Consider the following 22,179-nt stretch of genomic DNA (forward strand, 5'->3'; position numbering starts at 1 on the left):
ATACTACTAATGGGTAGGTTTGTTTTGAAGTCCAAGGTAAATGTGGGAAGACCTTTTGTTGTTCTGTTAGTTTTTATTTACTTGTGCATGTTGTGTGCGTTGTAAGGTGGCCCTTTGCCACGGGGAGAGGGAATGGTAAACTCCTGGCTCAAAGAGTGTGCAAATTAACATGTTTCACTCTCCCTGAATGCTGGACAGGCATTGAAAAAGAGATTGTTTACATTCAGATGCTGGCCACCCGCTGCTTGCTTTTTCTTCCCTCCTGTTTTCCAATCACTGAAGAGACATGACCCATTTAAATGGTTGTTTACTTGCATTAGAAGAAGAGCCAAAGCACTTCTCAATGAACTCTTGTCTACAATTCAATTAGAGTGGCCTTCCCAGCAGCACAGTTTTCCACATTACACAATGCCCTCTTCAGCCAAGCTGCAACACAGGCAGAAGTACGAAGACCAAAGAGCAGCAGTGGTTACACCTGCGGCCACAAAAAGTCACATTATATGTCTTTGGATATTGATCCTCAGTTCGGAGTGTCGTGTATCAGACCAAATAGGGTTTTCACTATAAAAGAATGGCTTGACTATTGGCCTGAAGTAGTCCCATTGGCATTCAGTTGCATCTTAAAGTTTCAAATGAAATGAAGAATGTAAAAATGAGCAAAAAATGTTGTTTAACAGATAGATTGAGGCGCCACAGTGTAAGTGCCCATCACAGCTGTGGCCTATTGTAATGGAGTAGGTGAAGTTAAAGCACAGCAGGTATTCGTCAGGCTTTTATTATCAGGTTTCTGCCTTTCTGAAACTGTTTCTGCCTCAAAAGAGCTGTGGTCCAGCAGTGTCTACCTCAAACACGACAGAACGTTTTTTATTTTTTTAAGCCAGACATTTTATTGCTGCTTTTCCTGTTGCCCTCTGACTAGACAACCATATAATAAGAAATGGCTGGAGTTTTTCCCTTCTTTTTTTTTTTCCTATTTTTGGAGATTGTGGGAATAGTAGCTGAGTAACATGTCAGCCCATGGAGGGCCTGGGATCTACTTTTGTGCTGCTTAGCGCTGCTTGTCCTGTCCATTAGCTTGTGAGAAACCAACACAATTAGATGGCAATCATAATGCCATAGAACAAATCACCTATTGATTTTATTATATCCTCCTCCTTTTTTTCACCTGTATTTTTTTATCCCTTAACCAAATATGGTTAATTATGATCGTGTACACACATTTTGAGGACGACTAATAAAATAAGGTTTGAATGTTTTGTTCTTATTGTTTGTGCACCTTGTCCTTATTGAGTCACTTAGCAATAGGAGCACATAATGACCTGGGTGTTTACCAGTTACGCATGTAGAGCACTAAACCTCTGGAAATTATTGTTTTATAAACTGTGTGGGAACTGATGATGAGAAAATTAGGATCAAGGTAGGAGGTTGCTCTTCTGTCAGACATTTTGTAATAATTGCTGGATCTAGATTTTGTATAGTACCTGGATCTATGGATCAGGTACATTTTAGATAAATGTGAGAATGTATCGTAGTATATTACTGACATGTTTTATGGTCTTTTATAGGTCTAGAGTTGTTGTCTTAAGGTGAGGCCACATAGGACAAAATTGGTCATATCTATTTTTAGTCAATTACTCAACATGTCCAGTTTCCGCAGTGCACCTCTGTGAAATTCTTATCATGCAAATTGAATTTGCCCTGGCTAATTACAGCTAAGCACAGTCGGATCACGTGGTTTGAGTTGTTGTGGGGTTTTTTTTTTTACTTGTAGTGCATAGAGTTGGATTACTCAAACAGAATTAATCCAAACATAATGCTTTAAAGCACAATTTAAGAGCTTTAAAAAATGCTGCTGTTGGATAATATTTGTTGTCTTTATTGTGGATAAAAAGTCATCATAAATACAGTTAAAAAAATATATAGGATGTGATGCTGACATTGTTAGGCATTTAAGTGGGATACACTGAATGGATAAAATACCCTATCAAGGTATATGTAAATTGACGTTACAATATAGTGATACAATACATCAAAACAGGGAAACCGAGGAGCAACTGTTTATAGATCAAATAACCAGACAGGAACGTCTTAACCACATTGATGGAACAATATATCCATAAAGCAGTTCTGCTCATTGATATGCAACACTGCCTACAGTTGTCCAGTACAACCGCATACATTCAAGTGATAGCTACCATGGTAAAAACGATATGACAGAATCTCTTGACTGTTGACAAATTTATATCGTGTCATGGTATATACTGTCACGTTGGCCACGTGTTTTAGAAAGTCAGTCAGTTATTAAATGCTGAACTGTAGACTTTCAATCTGACATTGTAACTAGGCCAGTATATTCTCCGTAAATGTTCCAGTCCATTAAATGTAATCTTTTCAATCAAGCAAACACATTTACGACTGTTGAGTGGCAGAAACTTGTTGGTCTTGTCTTTCTTGGTTGGTTATAGTGAAGTGGTACAGAGGGAAAGCAAGGCCATACTGTCCTAATCTACTGTCTGACTGCTCCGGATTTGAGATTAACTTAAGATGTTTGTGGGCAAATACACAATGATGGTGACGTGTTGACCATCGTTACTAAGGCTCTAGGAAATGAGGCCATGGTCAGCAGATACATGTTTTTCTGCTCTTGTGTAATGGTAATGTTATCAGTGCAAATCAGTATATAGGTTTACATCTCAGATTTCTCCGGTCATGGGACACTGCTTTCTTTATGTTTTAGACACTAAGCATCACATGATAACAAAGCCACTTTTGAGGCCGTCTGACAGCCCTGCAGCTAATATCAGTTGTTGTCCTCTGATTACAAAATTTATAACATTGAGTGAATATTCCATTAAGCTCTTGTTTTGTAGGATCTGATGCTGACGCTTCCTGGTCCAAGTAGAAAGATGGCTAATTAGATTAGCTAATAATGAACTTGTTTGTCTTATATGCTTTCATCTCTAATCTCTTCAGGTCGGCTTCAAACAACACCTGGTCTGACCTCAGCTGTCTGCATCTAGTGACACAGGAGTGCAAACCTGCTTCTTGGGTTGCAGGAGCACAGTGGAGGAGAGGGTCTGAGGCTGATTACTCCCCCCATTAGTCTTTGAGGAGGGGGGAGGAGGGGGAGGAGGAGGAGGAGGAGGAAGAAGGAGCTGCTATAACCGCCCAGAGCATGGGGCAAAAAGTCCCAGGTGGCATTAAAACCATTGATATGCGGGATCCGGCGTTCAGTCCCCTGAAGCTGGAGCTACAGGCCCTGAGTCGCACCAAGCCGTCTCGACTGGATCTGCTGCTGGACATGCCACCTGCCAGCCAGGACGTCCAGGTCCAGCACTCGTGGAACAACGACGACCGCTCCCTCAACATCTTTGTCAAGGACGACAACAAGCTGGTGTTCCACAGGCACCCTGTGGCGCAGAGCACGGACGCCATCCGGGGCCGTGTTGGCTATACAAGGGGACTGCACGTGTGGGAGATCAGCTGGGCAATGCGTCAGAGGGGCACGCACGCCGTGGTCGGAGTGGCTACAAGTGACGCCCCTCTGCACTCGGTGGGCTACACAGCTTTGGTAGGAAGCAATTCTGAATCCTGGGGCTGGGACCTGTGCAGGAGTAAACTCTACCACGATGGCAAGAATCTCCCAGGAAAAAGCTACCCGGCCTTCCTCGAGCCAGACGACACCTTCATAATACCAGACTCCCTCTTAGTCGTCTTGGACATGGATGAGGGGACTCTGGGTTACATAGTGGACGGACATTATCTAGGGGTGGCGTTCAGAGGACTTAAGGGCCGGAAGCTGTACCCGGTGGTGAGCGCCGTGTGGGGACACTGTGAAATACGAATCCGGTACATTAATGGACTTGATCGTAAGTGCAAACTTTATATGTTTTAAAAATACTTCTGTTATTCTCATCTCTTGAGCTACAGTGTTTTGCTGTCTGTGATGATGTTTTATGCACAGCTCTTACACAACCAGAGGCAACGTTTATTAATGCAATAAACAAAGGTGTGATAGTTCAGGGTTTGTCATACTGTCTCTTACTGCAGACAGGATTACTGTAGACCAGCATTATTGTCTCTGACTTACATCAGTGTTATGTAGAGCAGTACATGTGGTAACATGACATTATTTGTATTCTTGCCTTGCGGTCCAGATTACATATAAATGTATCCCTGAATCACTTTTTCTTAGTAAGGAGTTAGCAGATAAAAGATGTGATCTGACTGTAACCTGCTGTAGCTTTTGACTTGTTTTGTTCATGTACAAAAAAAAATCAAGCCACTGTTTTCCCCCAACAGACAAACATAAAATGGATACCAATTGGATTAATGCCAATTATTCCATGTTGAAAGGGTCATGAGCTTTAAATGAGGAAACATAGGTGCTTATCGAAACATGTTGTACTACCCACATGTCCCAAGTGCTCTGTGCTCATTAGACTTTTATGTTCAGCTCAGATCCCTCGACCTAGTTTAGGCCTGTGGAAAAGAAGGGCTACAGATGCAGTGATACGTATAAAAGCCAGTTTCAAATTGATATGACATTCTTCTTACTGTTGGACATAGAGAGGGGAAATCCATGATCTTACGTTCATGTTAAAGGCAGATAGTGTCTGAAAATGTAGATAATCTTGTGGATGTTTGGATCCAGTATGCAGGGTTGGCACTGCAGCTAAAGAATATGACTGCAAGTAGAATTGATTTAAGATTTCTTCTGACTCTATTTTTACATGTACAAAAGACAAAACTAATGGTAAATATACATAGGGCTGGATACTGAACATCAATAGTTTTTGAAAGCCGAAGTAAAAATATTCCTGTACCACATTTTGAAAATTGTCAAGTACCAAAATTTGGCACTGAACGTTTAGTCAGATTCTTAGTCTTGTTTGTTTATTTTTTGATCAGATATTTCCTTATTTAAGTCACAAATCAATTTTAAACTGCCATACGACAACTTAAAATACTGTCTAAAATTAATAATAAAGACCTGTATTTGAACATTTTGGCTTATTTTGTTAAATTAAAGGGGGTTTATAGAAAAATGTTTATATTCCCCCAAGAAAGCTTTCAAAAAAAAGTAAGGTTTCGGTATAGATACTTGAAACTCTGGTATCGTATTGGAACTGCCTTTACAAATGATCAATAGATTTCTAAAATTCTCATCTCTTTTAAATTATAGTTTAGGCACTACTATAGAGCAAACTACTTGAAGTGTTACCCTGTCATGTAATCTATGTAAACTACAGTAGAGACTTTTGCTGAATAGTTAGTTTGATGTTCTCCCTACAGACTCGTAGCAGGAAGGAGAGATCCACTGCATTACCCAGATGTGTGAATACCTCTGGGAATGTTGGTCCGTTTCATTACTTCAGAGTGGATTTCACGGCAGTGTGAACCTCCTCCTTGAACATCCTTCCTCTCATGGAGCCTGCATACACTGACGCCAACATCTTGGTTTAGATTTTTTGCAATTATTTCCTATATTTCAAAGCACAAAAAGGCCCATATGTTGAATATCAAATTGCCTGATGGCAACATGGATTGAAGCAAACATTTTTACAAAAGATTTTAGAAGATCTTGATTCATTTATATCATACACAAAAATATGACTGTGTATTTGGGCCATTGTATGTTTGAAAAAAAGAATTACTGTACACCCTTTCAAATTTTCAGAGAAAGAAATTCCGAGATTAAAGTCGTAAATTTATGAGAAAAAAATCTTGAATATTGGCTGAGATTGTAAAATCATAAATTTGCGAGAAAAAACTTTTTTCATCAAAGGAACCACATCGCTTCACTTCAGTGTGTTTACTGGGTAAACTACAGCTCACAGTCCGCTGTATCAGCACAGCCGCTGGCTGTTGGTCTGTTTTAAACCAACAGACACAACCAGAGCTACACATAATACAGCCTGTATGCTTGACTCAAACTGTTAACTCAACGTCAACACCAGACACCCACTGAATGGTTAGGAAATAGCACGCTAGCTAGCAAATTCTAGTCTCATTTGTGGTCTGATTAACCAGTAAATTCATCTAATTCAGTTCCCCATATTCACTATTTTCCAAGCTACTGTAGCTGTCATATTTGCTGGACCTATGTGAGCGCGGTTTCCATGGGAATGCAGCCATTGAGGCTTTCGTCATATGGATGTAGATCCAACCTTGCAAAGTTTTATAATACTGTGCAGGTCACCCCCCCCCGTGTTCACTGTATTTTATGCTACTGTCATGACACAATGCCTCTTAGATTTGAGTTGAGGCTTGACATTTACACACTCCTGAAATTAGTTTCAGCCAGTGCTAACACATAAAATATGCTATTCCTCACCCCTCTCCCTCTCTTGCCCCCCCCCAGCTGAACCCCTCTCTCTGATGGACCTGTGTAGGCGTTCGGTGAGGGTGGCATTAGGAAGAGACCGTCTGAGTGAAATCCATAGACTGCCCCTGCCGGCCTCTCTCAAGAACTACCTGCTCTACCAATGACGGCGCGGACACTCGCAACACACTCAGTCTCTTTCTCATGTTTCTCTGGGATCCTTCTTGGGTTGAACTCGTTTGACAACATTGCTCAAGCCTCCAGGACTGACTCAGCTTTCAACAAGTATGCTTCTGTGTCAGTGGCTGGACTCCTTTTGGGTTTCTTATCCTGTTTTTATGACTCTTTGCAATTGTATTCTCTAACTTTATAAAATCAGGAATCACTGAGCACTATGCACATGCTGATCCAGACGATGCCCTGACAGTCACCATGTTGGTGTACCTCCTCCAGTTTGTAAGTTAATGTGGCATGTGGTCAGTGTCTCTGCTGTGGCCTCCAGACTTTATGATTTCTATCTCATAGCATGGTTATTGATTGTCCTAAAACAGAATTGTGTGATGGAGATCAAACTTTGAGCTTTGGCGCAGACGTGCACTGCCAGTATCTGGCTACAAGGTGGCAGCACATACACACATCAACCTGTACACTCTCTCAAATTGAGAAATTCTCCCTGAAATCGTAGTTGCTTTTAGAAATTGTGGTTTTAAAATAGATTCTAAATAAAAAAAGTTGCAGTTGACACAACACAGAAAAGAGATGCTGACCACTCCACAGTGACTCTGTAGTGCAGTGTGGATGAATGCACTGTGACGCAGCTGAAGAGCAGCTCCGACCACTCACTGCACTATCGGGTTTCGCTTACGATCATGGCATCCGACAGGAACATCATCAGCAGAAATTTTAACGGAAGGATAATGTCACTGTGATTATTTGTAGCATGCATCTGCAGGAATTTTTTCTCAATACAATCACGTCTATTTCTTTTAAATCTTTCTTGTCACTCCTGCTTTTTGTAGTGCAGTAGTTTTCAACCACATGCTGTTGGGCCCAAGAGTACCGTTTTTTCAGTCTCTGCATCAAACTGATTTCACGGGTTTGCACATATTCAGCCAGAGAATGGAAACTAACCAATGAAATAGCCACTGAAGTGGTTCATTGAAATGAAAACCTGCTACTTTTGGGTCTCACTGGCACATAGCTGAAAACCATCGATGTAGTTTTTGTGTTTTATGACATGTAATCGGGGAAAAAAGGGGGTTCGGAAAACAGATTATGTTGGTTAATAGTGTTGTGCCTGAATCAGCAAACTTCAGATTTAAAGCACTATAATGACAGAAAAAGACAATCCACAAAGTGCTGCACAAATGTAATAAAAGAAGAACAGATTGCCAACATATTGTCAAATGCCATATCATAGACCTGTTGACTCTAGTATTTTTAAATGTGCAGACGTGATCCTTGTTCAGCACTCAGCTGACGTGGACACACTGTGCCACACCTTTCTTTTCCTTGCTTGCGGCTTCCATTTTATTTGTATTTCTTGTTGTAGATTTGTTTGTAAGTATCTATTAAAGTTTATTTCAAAGTATCTATTGTGTATTGCGCATTTTACCAGAATCTAAATGTCAACAAACTACAAGCTGCATGGGATGGACAAAATATTAGCTGCAGTATTTGGCCAATATAAGTAAATGCATGTGATGGCTTCAAACGCTGCCATAGAGTACAAACACCTTAAACCTATCAACTAATTTAAGGAAGTTTCTAACTAAACTACATTAGATGGGGTTAATGCAGTATTACAAGCTGGTTGTCACCTCATCAATCCCTTGTAATTTACAGAGGGAGGAATTAAATTCTCCTTGACTTTATTTAGTTAATCTAGTCAGCTACAATATATGTATGACACATTTTGAAGTACCTTGTTGCTAATATATTAATTACAGTGATTTTAAGTTTCTACAAAAACTACAGCCACTTTCAGACATTAATTTATATGTTAATCTCACGGCAATTTAACCCTAACCCTGCACACTGGTCACTTTTATGTTTCCTAAAACTTATATAATAGTGGCTGAATTCCATTTAGTTGCTTTGGTCTCAGAGTCCTGGTATTGTTCATTCTTGCATACTGGGACACTTGAATGTAACAGGGCCGTCTTTAATGTTATTAGTAACACCTGTGCTTTGCCTGCTGTGACAAGTCAAAATGTCTGCTGTGAAAAAGGCACATTGGTGCATCAGTACATGAAGTTTAACCTCACTCAACCTGATCAGAGCCCTAATCAGCCAGAATAATTTAATTCTGTGTGGATGTGCAGGACCTTTAACTTTATTTGTAAAGTATCTTTCAACAACAAGGCAATTCAAAGTGCTTTACAGAAGGCATAAAGGGCATTTAGGCAAGACAACATAAACACATTTGTAAATAGGATTCAAAAAGAGTAGAAAAATAGATAGATAAAAATAAGCTGAAATAGATGTGACACATTTAATGTAATAAAAGGCAGTGGCAAACAGTCGTAAGCCTTGATTTAAAAGAACTATGAGTTAGAGTTCCAGATATGTGATGCATAGAAACTGGATGCTGCTTCTCAGCCTTGGCCCAGACGATTTGAGGGGTCTGGACAGTTCATAACGTAGTAGTAGATCAGAAATGTATTTTGGCCCTAAACCATCAGGGTTTATATACTGCTTTATAAACCAAGAGTGTAAAGATCTGAGAACTGGAGTGATGTGATCCCTCCCTGGTCTGAATCAGCTGAGAGACAAGTAAATACACCAATGAAAAACCAGGAATCTACCAGCAGTGGGGATGATGGAGATTTAACCCCCTCTCTCCTCCTGTTACATCAGTCTCCAACTACTGTAACAGTTTCACTGCATACAGAAACTGAGACCAAAGATTAGGGTAGGCAGAGAATTTGAAAACACACACACACACACACACACACACACACAGTATTAACCATGCAGAAGTCTTCAGCCACTCTTAAAATGTGCAGTTAAAGCCAGTTATCTGAGCTGAACGACTGAAATACTATTATTCAAACAAAACTAAGCAATCCTATTTTAGCCACTTGACACAGAGTCAATGGAGAACAGAAATCGAATCCTTTGACCACTAACTGTATGCGCATTAACAGTAGAGGACCCTCCTCTACTGTTGTTTCTAAAGTCAGAGATTCAAGGCTGCTGGGAAATGTCCTTTGTCCTAAAACAGGTCTTGGGGCATGAAATATGGATTAGATTATGAAAGTGACTGATTCTACACACAATGTATAGTAGGCCCTGTGGAATCGTTCTGTTTAGTCTTCTAAAATGTGTAAATGTTGCTCCTTTAGCACTTAGCTGGACGCAAACACCCTGTGCCACGTCACGTTTCCCTCTTGCTCCCTGCTTCTATTTTTTTTGCAATCCTTATAGTGATTTTTTAGACATATATTCAATTTATCTCTAATAATTTATCTTGTCTTGTGCATGAAGGAAGGAAATATACCATAAAAAAACAAAAACAAGCTAGAGGTGATGAATTTAATACAGTCTTTTAAAAAAGTGCCATAAGCTATTGCCTCAAAAACTACCACAGAGTTTAATTAACACCTGAATGTTGCAATAAGCTAATTAAAAGGCAATATGTAACTTGCAGGGGTGTCATATTACACTGAGTCATGCTAAAACTCCAAGGAAAGAAAAAACACTTTGACACTTCAAACACTGCTAAAATAGTGCTACCTTAAGAGTAAGTACTACAGTAGATAAGAGAGAGACCATTTCAGCTTGATAACCTCAATTTTGTATCAAAAAATGCAGAGTTTTATTTCAGGGAATGTTGCTCCTTCAAAAATGCATCAAGATTTGGGTGCAGGGTGAATACTAAATGAGCAGGTTTTCTCTGAAATACTACTGAAGGTAAGGCAAACTAGTTCTATGCTAAATAAAATGCATTTAAATGCACATGTGCCAAGCTCTGAGGGAAACCAATATTGAGGTGGGCAGGGAGTGGTGGGAGGGGTGCGGGGGGATTTGAGCCACTTTTACTGTTGCATCAGTCTCCCACTACTGGGATACTTTCACTGATACAGAGACTGAAATCCCTGTAATGGTCTAGCTTTTTACATGAAGCACAGGATTAGATTCAGCTAAGTTTATTTGCACACACACACTCTTATGTCGCGTTCAGCAGCTGAATCAAAGAGAGATTTATAAAAGCACCAGCAACCCCAACAGGATCTAAATTGCACCTGCAGCTTAACTAGGCCGTTAGTTCAAAAACAACACAGTAATGATTAACATATAGTCTAGTAACTGTATGTTTCACATTGGGCACTTGGTGTCAGTATAACTCCTACATAACAATGAAGACCAGTCAAGATCACTGAAATGTTTTAATCCTGGTTCAGCAATGTAAAGCACTTTGTAACTTTGCTTTGGGAAGTGTTGTATACATAAAGTTTATTATTATTAGTAGTGGTGGTATTCAGTCACATTTTTGAGTACAAAATCCTGCTTGAGAGGAAGTATTATCTGCAAAATGTACTTCAAGAATCAAAGTAAAAGAAATCATTCTGCAGAAAAGTTGCTCTTGTGACTGATTGTATGATTATATATGACATTATTAGATTGTTAAAACTGATGCATCAATGTGTAAGCAGCATTTTACAGTTGTTTTAGACTGGACCGAATCTGTGCTTATTTTCAGTTATTTAAATGAAACCATCAGAAAAGTTTAGAGGGGAAATGTCTCTTTGATTGGACTGCAAACATCTGAATTGTGACAAGGAACTCCAGCAAGATACTGCTTTTTTTATAAGGTCTCACGAGCCAAAAAGGTTGGTAACCACTGGTTTAGTCTTTAATAATATATTATATTCTATACACTCATCCATTCATTTTTATTTAAAATCTTAATCTGTAAAGTAATAAATGTACCTGAGTAAAAAGTACAATATTTCTTTCTGAAATGAAGTAACGTACAAGTATCTCAAAATTGTACTTAATTTCAGTCCATGAGAAAAATTTACTTTGTTACTTTTAACCACTGTTGTTAATAGTAAAACAGATTTGCAATTGTTTTACTTGAACCCACCTCGGAGTTCAGTTCATCTACAGAAGCTTGTTGGCAAGTCTCATACAAAGGAGACCCAAACCTTGTTTTGTAATACATGAAATGCAATACATTGTTCCCCTTAGCTATTAAAACAGTGAAGGGAAGTAAATAACAAAGCTTTAAATCCATTGGAGCAAACTAAATTCATATCTCTGTCAAAGAACAAAATGCGCTGAACCTATTTTGTTTACATGTTCATCACAGTGAATAATGTACACTGTCAATACAGGATGACAAAAGGTTATGGTTTCAAATAGGACAAAAATCAAGTGCAGCTGGTTTGACAAGACCGTTTTGACACAATGGCACAGATGTTATTGTACAGACATACGGACAAACAAGGTGCTATTAAGGTGACTGAGTAACTTATCTTTATGTAGGCTCAAAGCCTAGATATCCTCGGGGTGACAGCAGGAGTTACATTCCAACTTTTATTACACACTGCTCATTGGTGAACAGCACGTACTGTAACATCACGCGTCCTCTATGGCACAGTTAACAGTCATGGAGTTGTATTTTGGTCAAGGTCTTTGTTGTTCTGTGATCTTCCTGCTGAAAAAGATGAAGTTGTTTATCTTGATTTTTGTTATCTCCCTATATCCGTTTCTTATCAGAGTTAAGAACAGCCTTATTACAGGTATACAGATAGTTAGATAGAAAGTCGGTGGAATCTGTAGCAGCAAGTGGTAATAAACATTAGATAATTGGTTTGAGATAAGCATACAGATGAATAATGTGGCACTGTGGCATACGATGACCTTTGCAGGATATTTTATCATGATTTTCAGACATCAAAAACAAGCCAGTCAGTGGGATTACTTGTGAGTGCAGTTTGCATTTGCACCCCTCTCCAACCACACCTTGATTTAGAAAACCAGAAACCTGAAAAGGAAAAAAAACATTGGTAATTTGCCAAAAGTGAGTTTTTATTCCCCTCATATGTCACATTGTTATTGGCTTTAATATCTAAGTATGTGAAAAAAAAAGTGTTTGATTTAGAAAATGTTTTTGCAGACATCTTGATCTCTTTTTTTGTATTATCTATTTTAATAATACTTGCAACTCTGTATTTTTGTTTTCCTTAGTCATACATTTATGACTTGTTTTAGTTAGTCACAATATGCACTGCATGTATTACATAACTCAAACTCCCATCATGAATAAATATAATTGTAAGAATATTGAGGTTAAAAAAAGGCTTTTATTTTATACTGAAACTCGTGAAGGTCAGTAGGGACTCAGAGGTGCAAAGTGTTGTTCCTGTTGTTTTTGGAGGTTTGTTGCTAATTATGCAACAACTTGAAAAGGGACAGAGCGCAAGGCGAAGAGCACGTGGATCTACGTCACGGACAACACCCCCGTCCAGTCCACTGACGTAAATGTGAGCAGCTCTTCAGGTCACCCTGCCTCTCGGCCCACAGCTGACAGTCCCGCAAAGCCGGTGGAGAGATAGATGAACGGCAGCACACTGGGATCATAAAACCGTCGCTTTATTATTTCTCTTTGATACAAACGCGACTTTAACAGAAGTATAGTTCGAGTATGGTGGCTGTTTGAAAAAGGAAAAGATGGCACAGAAAGACACGCTGCTACATCTGTTCGCTGGGGGGTAAGTCATTTTAATGCTACTGCTTCCAACGTTATTAATAACTCAATGGTTAGTGTAACATGAAGAGGTAGCGCGACCTTAGGTTACACGTTCTTTGCTACATGCCTACTTGTGAAAAGCCTGTATGAAACCAAATACAGTTTATCCGTTAATCTAACGCATTTTCAGCATAATATAGCCGCTAGCCAGCATGCTAACATATGTAAATACTAGCTAGCTCGTGTTAGCACACCACGATCTTTCGAATGTGACTTGGACATCCGTTTCTCCGTTTTGTGTTTTTCACTAAAAGTTAGCTGGCTTTATGATGTTAAATTACCAACACTAGGTGAACACAATGACTAACATTTGTGTAAGATTATTAAATCTTAAATTATTGACCTAGCTAACGTTGTCGTGGACAATGAACCACCCGGCAACATATTTTATTTCCATGGATCCGCTAGCGTTGGCTAACGTTACATCCGTGCGGAAGTTTGCTAGAGCCGTTAGCTAGCAAGCTACCTCTGTTAGTTGTTTGCGTCTGGAAGGTCATATTCGTATTGCCAGCAGCAACGTGATGTTTTAGAAAATACGATATGTTAAAACTGACTCTGCCATGTGTAACTCAAGGCTGTGAGTTAGCTAAATGCCCCGTCGTCGTTGTGGCTGGACGTGGCGCAGTCACGAGAGTGGTTCGCCTTCATCTGTATGATGCCCTTTGGTGTTACATAACACTGAAGCTACACTTTGCCAACAGCCATAGATTTATGCTAGCGCTGCCAACCGCTCATCACCACCTGGCCGAAGAATGCTGTTTGTAAACCCCGAATAAAATGTAGGACTGTGATATAACGACGAGCTAGATGGCACTCAGTTGATGTTAAAGTCACATTATACCATTGGCTTGTTACAAATGACGCCATTTTACCCTTGAAATGTTATGATGAGCCTTTAGGTTAAATAATTTTAGCGCCGCACGGAAAAGTGATTTAAATGCAATCAGTAAAATGTATAATAATGGGGGGCTTTGCTTTTAGTTTAACTATACCCCCTTAATGCCTATCATAGTCTTAAAACGTGCCCTATGTCAAACATATATAAAGGGGGCATATGTGTTTACTTCTCGAGTTAACAATAACTCAAGAGAACCAGCTGAGCTTGTATGACAGCCTTTGGTCGATTTTTAAACTACGTCTGGAACAACGCCAATACTTAATGCACAATATGTACTTCTATAAGCATGCTTGTCACTGTTGCACCCATTCCCCTGGGTTTCTTATCTTTGTGGTCAGTGGTCATGGCCACAACACATAATTTCAACATGGTTACATGTGTTTGTTTGTCAGATTTAGGTTTATGCAATGTGGAAAACCTCCACATCCAGAGTATAATTTCTTAACATAAGGGTGGATATGTGACTAATGATCAGTGAATGGACAATTAGCTCAGGTGTTACTTTAGTAAGATGTTTGACTCGGTTCTTCAGACACAAGACAGTACAGAGGCTTAGTCTAATCTGTTCCAGACTGCTAAGCTTGCCACTGACAAGGTTGTAGACACAGTTAAAAGGATGTACCAGTAAGAGCTGTAAAGAACTAAATGAATGAATTGTTAATGTTGAAATTGGAAAAGTAATATCTAAAAACAGTCTTTCGTCAGGCAAGCAACTATTTCAAAGTGCAATTGGAGTGTCTGAGCTGGAAAACCCTGTGCACCAGATGTGTTGGGTTAAGTCTGCGTCTTTCCACTGCAGAGCAAGAGACCGGCCTTTGACCATAATAGTTCATTGCACTTGGCCAGTAACTCCTCAGCTGTGTTATGCTGGAAAAACACTCCTCAGGCAGAGCTTATATGAGTAACCATGCAAATAATAGAACCACAGTACTCAAAGCAGGTCAGCCATTGTATTACAATTATCAGAACATGCATGTATTGACTGGTGGCACATTGTCTACTTTGTTTGCAAGATTCTAAACTTCCCAAGGCCCATAATCGTAATTTTTGTGTGATCAATTTGCAGATGTAGTGGTACGGTGGGAGCCATCGTGACTTGCCCCCTGGAGGTGTTGAAGACACGGTTGCAGTCCTCTGGCCTCACCCTCCGACCCGTCTTCCAGGTCCAGCTGGGCACCCTAAGCGGCACCGGGGTTATCCGACCAGGGACTGTTACACCTGGGCTTCTGCAGGTTCTACGGTAAGATTTTTTTTATGTTGTCGTTAGGCAGACAGGTCTGCCCGCATGCTGTGTGGGCTTTCCCTTGAGGCATTTGTATTTTTCTACTCGCAATCAGAGGGACAAAGTGTTCCCTCCTCACAGCTGGTGCACTTTGTTGTTCATCAGGACTACCATGTAAGGACTGGCATAATTGTTACCTGGTGACTTTTGTGGTTACATGGTCGCGTCCCTACTGAGTTTTACCCTGGGAAGACCTCCGTGTTTAGGCATGTCTGAGGTGTTGACATAACAAATTTGTCAAAATGATAATGTTTTGTTTGGAATAGTTGTATAAAGTCCTGTGCAGTTCTTTATTAGATTTAGTCCCTGGAAACACGTCAGAGAGCCTGTCATTTGCTTTCTGCTTTCATAGTCTTAAAATGAATGCCTTTAATCCTGTCCTACATAAAGTGAGGATTAAGCACACAGTATCCTGCTTGTATTTAGTGTCTTCAACCAGCTGTTTGGGTGACACAGAACTCAATTTGCATAAAACAAGTTTTTTTTGTGTGGTGTCTGTGAAAGTAGCCCTCATGACTCTGCTGAGGTTCAGCAAGACTAGAGGCAGCCCCAGTGGGCCAAAAGGAAGGAGGGAATGTTTTAACCAGGGTGCTGTGTCAGTGTCATATTACACTCAGAGGACTGGGGCCCACAAACTGAACTGGCCTGGACTGGTGTCTGCTGTCAGTTTAGGACTTAATGCTAGTTTTTCATAAGCTGATACAAATAGATTTTTCAGAGCTCTTAGAGAGTTGTCTTTGCATTTACAGGCTTATATTTATGTCAAACATTGAAGAAATTCATGATGGACCTTTTTAAAGCCCTTCTCCAGCCATCGAAACCTAGCGATTTAACACTACTTTGACCTGAAAAGAGGTAATTATTGTGTGTTTTGAACTCCTCATTGTTTGAGAAGAGGTATTGGGTATCAGAGAGAGAGAGAGAGAGAGAAAAAACTGCTTGAAAAACAAGGTGTGCATCACAGAAACCAATACAATTAGCAGTTGTACCCACCCCCTTTGCTTGGCCCCTGGCAGACCAGACGGTCATCTGGGGAATGAATGTCACTACCTACAAAGAGTAAAAAAAAAACTCTTGGGGATGTGGCTGACGTGACAAGCACTGCCGAGGGGACTGGGTTCCTTGAAGAAAGTTATGCAAAACCAGCTCATGTGAACAGGCCTGGCGTAACACTTGGGATGATTGCAGGAGGGAGTTATCATTCATTCCCCTAACAGAGCCGGGGATAATCATGCATAACATATGCAGAGACGGTGTAACATGTACAGTGGTGTATATAAGCAAAACTCTGTTAAATATATTAGTGTTTCTAATGGTTGATTGCTATTTTTGTTTCAGATCAATTCTAGAAAAAGAGGGGCCAAGATCACTCTTCCGTGGCCTGGGGCCGAACCTAGTTGGCGTGGCCCCCTCAAGGTACGGTGAAATCAGTGTCTGCACTACATGTTTTAGTTACTCAGTTGTATCTTGGTTGCCCATCTCCCCACCATCCCAATGCAGTTTTGTTTAACAAAGTCCTGAAACTATGTGGCAATCTCCGTTAATGATACCTGCATATTGGTGTCCAGGTTAGCGATAAGTACAAGTACTTGTATTCAAAAACCATAAACAAAGCAGAGGCTAAGACGGCCACAAAGGGAAGCAGAGTGGTGAATTCTCAGTTGAGTCTGTTGTTTTCATGTATCAGGACACCTCAGAGTGTATCATACCACAGCTGCTAACCAAAGAAAAGGAAAAAACACGATGTTTATGTTTATATTTTTAACTTTAACGGTTGAAAACATTTACTGCTTCTGTAAACAGGAAGCCATTGTCATGGCAACAACTTCCGATTCCCCTTAGCCTTACAGGGAGTCGGGCGTTTAGTTTGTGGAGGCTACAGTGTCTGTCAACATGGATAAGACTGTGTGTGTTTGCATTTGATTAAACTTTTTCTTAACTTGACAAGTATATGATAAGGACCTATGTTTGAGTTTAACAGACCTGGTAATGAGAATAGCTAGATAATAATAGATCTGTTTTCAATTTGTGTGTGAAACTTTTACACCAAGTTATAACGAAACCTCAGTAAATGGTAAATGGTAAATGATTCCCAAAGCGCTTTACAGCTAAGTCTCATTCACCCATTCACTCACACATTCACACACCAATGGCGACCGAGCTGCCATGCAAGGTGCTGGTCTCCATCGGGAGCAACTTAGGGTTCAGTGTCTTGCTCAAGGACACTTCGACATGACGGTGTTAACCACTGCGCCACCATGCCGCCCACTGGTGTCAGTGTCAGTCTTATGTAGGTAATGCCTTGTGAAGTTTCAATTTCACCTTTGTTCTATTTTTAGTGTCAATAAATGGTCAGTACTTTGCCCTGTTTCGTCATGGTTGATAATCTTGGAAGTGAACTCTTTTATACAACTGTAATATAACCATGAAACAAACAGTCCTGGTGCATTTGCCACAAAATGTTGATTAGACTTTGAGACTCTGTGAAATTGAAAAAGGTCATGGGTTACATATACTTTCCCTATGGTTAATGAGTAGCCGTAGCGCGATCCTTTGCTCAGTAATTCCACTGCCCTGCAGTTCCACTGGCCAACTTGGACAGGCTCACATTCAGAGCAGCTCTGTGGGCATCTGTGGTGCCCAGTGCTTATTCAGCCCATTCTGGTGTAGTGGCGGGTTGTTCCAGAAGCCGAGCAGAGAGAGCAGGCACCGGGGAACAGACTGCTCTGGATGCACTCTGTCAAAGGCCAACATGGCATCATTTACATAATTGCCCAGCTGTTATAAAACCACATTCACATATTGAAAATGCATTCATATTTAAGCACTGTGTGTTAATCTTTGCTGTTGAGTTCTTACCAGTTTGTTCTCTGTGTTTCAGAGCCATTTACTTTGCTGCATACTCGAAATCTAAAGAGAAGTTCAATGGGCTGTTCGTCCCTAATAGTGGAGTGGTGCACATGTCCTCTGCTGGTGTTGCAGGTGAGCAGTCTGCTGTTACATGAACACAAACCGCTGTGAAATGTAATGCAATCCAGTGCCCGGCATAGATATCATTTCTAAAGCTTATGCGCAGTGTTCACTGCAGGAAAATCTAAATTTTATAACGAAAAAAACAGTAGCACCAAAAATTCCAATATTTTAGAGCCCCCTAAATTTCTCAGATGACATGCTAACATGAACCCTTTATGAAGTCTAGAAAATAACCATTATAGGCTTCAAAAAGGTCATATTTATTTATTTATTACGTAGCTAGTATGTCTGACTGGAGTATATTTGCAGATGTTTATGCTCTTGCTGTGTGATCCAGCTGTAGTTTCCTTAAATGAATTTGAGTGCAACAGAAACACTTCTATCCTTCTGTTATGAGTCACATTGAGGGGATGAAATGAATCCAATGTCACGTGTATGTGTAATACTGAATATGCTTCTTTTGCCCCCTCCGTCCTCAGCTTTCGTTACTAACTCTCTGATGAACCCCATCTGGATGGTCAAGACCAGAATGCAGCTGGAGAAAAAGTGTGTACACTCTTGATTTCACTTGCCCTCTGTGTACTTACATTTTTAAGCTGTAGACTGACCTGAAGTGTTTTGTTTAGATCCGTGTAAAAAAATCAGACTTATTTTATGGACTCTGCGGGTGGGAAGGTTCTCCATGTAATGTGACCTTTAACAGAGCCCGCCTTCATGACACTGTCCTTGGGTTATGCAGTGTGTGATACTGAGCGTGTGACATGGCTCCCCAAATACACAGTGCTGACGCAAAGTCCTGCGTGCAGAAGGAGAGTCTATATTTACATTACTGAGTACAGGGCAGTAGTGTCATATGAGGTCACATGAACAAGTCTATTCCTCCTGTCTGTAAATAACACCTGTCCTGCAGCACAAAATGGTGGCTTTATGAATGAAAGGGGGAAAGGATTGAATAATTTCAGATTATAATAGTTACTTATTCAACCCAGTAAGGAAACTCTGGGATGCTACATTCATCCTTTTTACAGGGTTGAACGTTGACTTCTCACTTAGAACAGAAAAAGAAAATTAACAGGTTCCAATTTTGTTTATCAAGTAAAAAGTTCTCGACGCTTTGGAAAACTCCTTGCTTTTCTTAAAATGTACATTATGACTTGAACTGTTTTTTGGACTTGTTAGGCTCTGGTAACTTAGCCTAATAAGTCTTAACTCTGGGCATGGGTAGACTGTATGATTAATTGATGAATATATAAAATGATTTTGGCACTAATGAGCCTGACCTGTTTGACTTTGTAGAGCCAAAGGAGAGAAGAAGATGAATGCACTGCAGTGTGCCCGCTATGTTTACAAAATGGAAGGGATTCGCGGCTTCTACCGAGGCCTGACTGCATCTTATGCCGGCATCTCGGAGACAATGATCTGCTTCCTCATCTACGAGACACTGAAGAAACACCTCGCCAAGAGCCAGTTCACCTCCCGGAACAGTGAACAGGGGAAAGGGGCGTCAGACTTCCTGAGTCTGATGATGGCAGCTGCTTTTTCAAAGGGCTGTGCGTCCTGCATAGCCTACCCACACGGTAAAAACTTACATCCGCTGTTTGTCTCTTTCGTCACAACACCTAATGTCAGGGAATACAATTTATTTAAATGACTAATGCTTTTGTTATTGTCTTTACAGAGGTCATTCGGACAAGGCTTCGTGAGGAAGGCAGCAAGTACAAGTATTTCTTCCAGACGGGGAGGTTAATAGCAGTGGAGGAAGGCTATGCAGCTTTTTATAGAGGACTCATTCCACAGCTAATTAGACAAATCCCTAACACAGCCATCGTCCTCTCCACGTATGAACTCATTGTCCATCTGCTGGGAGACTCCAAGTGAAGAAATGCTTGAAAGTCAGGATTCTCCTGACAAACGGTGGATGCCACTCAAAACCCAAGACACACTGGGCAAAAGACTTTTGGAAAGGCAGCACATACATGTTTTTAATGTGGTGCTACAGAGACTTTTTATGGTGGAACTGAAGCAGGTTGTACTGTTATCCAAAGAGCTAAACACATTATTTTATTGAAAGCTTGTCGATAGGAGTTTATCATAATAACACAAGAAGTCGTGGTACTTATTTAAACTCCAAACCTGTGAAAAAGGTCATCTTCTTAGAGGACTAGTGTTAAGTTAACTAAATTATTTTACGTTTTGTTATTTTATGACAGTGTTTGTTTTCTTTTATCAATGGTAAATGTACCAACACACAGCCGTGCAGGTTGATTCATTTAGTTCATGATGGAGAAGTAATTCAGATAAAGTGCTAGTAATAGTGCTGTTCCTTGCAATGTAATGACCACACGAGATAATTTTGAGATTTCTGTTTCACAAATACAATGTGCTGGTTTTGAAGTTTGAATTACAGAGAAATTTATCATATTTTTCCATTAATATATATACATATATTATTTTTCTTTGTGAAAAAGATAGTCACCTTTTACAACACAATGAGAACATGGATGCTTATTTGACCAGTGGCTCAATAAAATGCATCAAGAAACTACATCAGCTGGTGGTTGACCCTGAAAATTATTCTATTAATGCTAAAATCTACCTTTACTGTATCATAAGCAACAGTAGAGCAGGGTTGTTGACTTTGCTGAAAAACATTTGGGAGGAAAAAGTGTCTTCATTCCTATTTTTGGAACGAACTTCTTAACCTCTCCAGTTATAAGCATCAGCACAATGCCTTAAATGTACAGTGAAGGCTCTCCTTTTGCCCTCTCCTTGATACACAAGGTCGTCAGTTTATGCCACGACTGAACATCAAGAAGTATTTTCTTCCATGTACTGTGAGTTGCTGAGTATGTGTTACTCCTCCCCTTCTTCACATACAGTAACACAGATCTGGAAACAAGTCTTCCACATTTCAGTCTCCACATATCATGCTTATAAAAAATATTCACCTGCCTTGGACTTTTCTCATGGTTTATTGTTTTACAGCATTGAATGACTGAAGATTATTTGATGCAAAGTGAAAGGAAAAGTGTGTACATTGGCCAAATATAAACAAAATAATTGGATGCATAAGTAATTGCCCTCTATTTAATAGTATTTAATTATAAAAACATATTTGGCAGCAATTACAGTCTTCAGTCAGTTTGAACAACAGGCCTGTATTACACCAACTTGTCCCTGTTCTTTGTAAAGCTGTCAAGTTGCATGGTGACCAAGAGTCAGCAATTTTCTAGACCTACCACAAATTCTGGATTGGATTGAGGTCTAAACTGCGATTTGGCCATTTTCAGGACTCTAACGTTGTTTTGGAGCCTCTTGCATGGAAAATAAATCTTCTCCCAAGTCGCAGTTCTCTTTCAGACCTCTCAAGACTTGTCTGTATTTTTGTGGATTCATTTTACCCACTGCCTTCACAAGCCTTCCACTATTTGACAACTCAGACATGAATCAGCAAAAAAGTCTTCTTCCTGTTGTGGTTTTAGTTGATTCATCAACATTTTCCTCTCCAACAGGGAAGAAGAGACTCATGACCAAATGGTTTTAAGTGGAGGACTGCAGCAGGAGAATTGCTGTTGGTGTTAAATCTCTGAATGGTGTCATGTGTGATGTATACAATAGTGACGGAGGTGCAGGTCACTTTAGAGCTGCTGGTACCCTATTGATGCCTGTTCCTCTCACTCTCTGTGAAATATATACAACTGGGTGCCACCTTCTAATATGTCACCCTTTAGTAAGGATTTATAAGTTCTAATTAATGGTTTTATTAATGTTAAGAAATAATTTACCAATATAAGTATTATAAGTACACATAGACCTACATTAAATATAAACAGAATAATTAACTGCAGAATTAATTATTTTGCAGAAGACACCCACTTGATTCAGCTAACTCAGCTGAAGCCTGTTATCATCTTCAGCTGAACTTAAGAATGTATTTTTGC

General features: G+C 40.0%; 2 protein-coding genes across 2 annotated transcripts; both read left to right on the top strand.

Moving 5' to 3' along the window:
• The first annotated feature begins 3,088 nt into the window (after positions 1-3,088).
• On the top strand, positions 3,089-7,916 carry spsb1 (splA/ryanodine receptor domain and SOCS box containing 1). The gene is made up of 2 exons (XM_070910483.1): positions 3,089-3,869; positions 6,365-7,916. The coding sequence occupies exons 1-2, from the start codon at positions 3,176-3,178 to the stop codon at positions 6,490-6,492; spliced, it is 822 nt and encodes a 273-aa protein (XP_070766584.1). The 5' UTR covers positions 3,089-3,175; the 3' UTR covers positions 6,493-7,916.
• Positions 7,917-12,863: 4,947 nt separating this feature from the next.
• On the top strand, positions 12,864-20,788 carry slc25a33 (solute carrier family 25 member 33). The gene is made up of 7 exons (XM_070910712.1): positions 12,864-13,047; positions 15,050-15,223; positions 16,604-16,681; positions 18,147-18,247; positions 18,718-18,784; positions 19,535-19,815; positions 19,917-20,788. The coding sequence occupies exons 1-7, from the start codon at positions 13,007-13,009 to the stop codon at positions 20,114-20,116; spliced, it is 942 nt and encodes a 313-aa protein (XP_070766813.1). The 5' UTR covers positions 12,864-13,006; the 3' UTR covers positions 20,117-20,788.
• The last annotated feature ends 1,391 nt before the right edge of the window (positions 20,789-22,179 follow it).

The sequence above is a fragment of the Enoplosus armatus genome, chromosome 8 (assembly GCF_043641665.1).
Source record: "Enoplosus armatus isolate fEnoArm2 chromosome 8, fEnoArm2.hap1, whole genome shotgun sequence".
In the NCBI taxonomy this organism is placed as follows: domain Eukaryota; kingdom Metazoa; phylum Chordata; class Actinopteri; order Centrarchiformes; family Enoplosidae; genus Enoplosus; species Enoplosus armatus.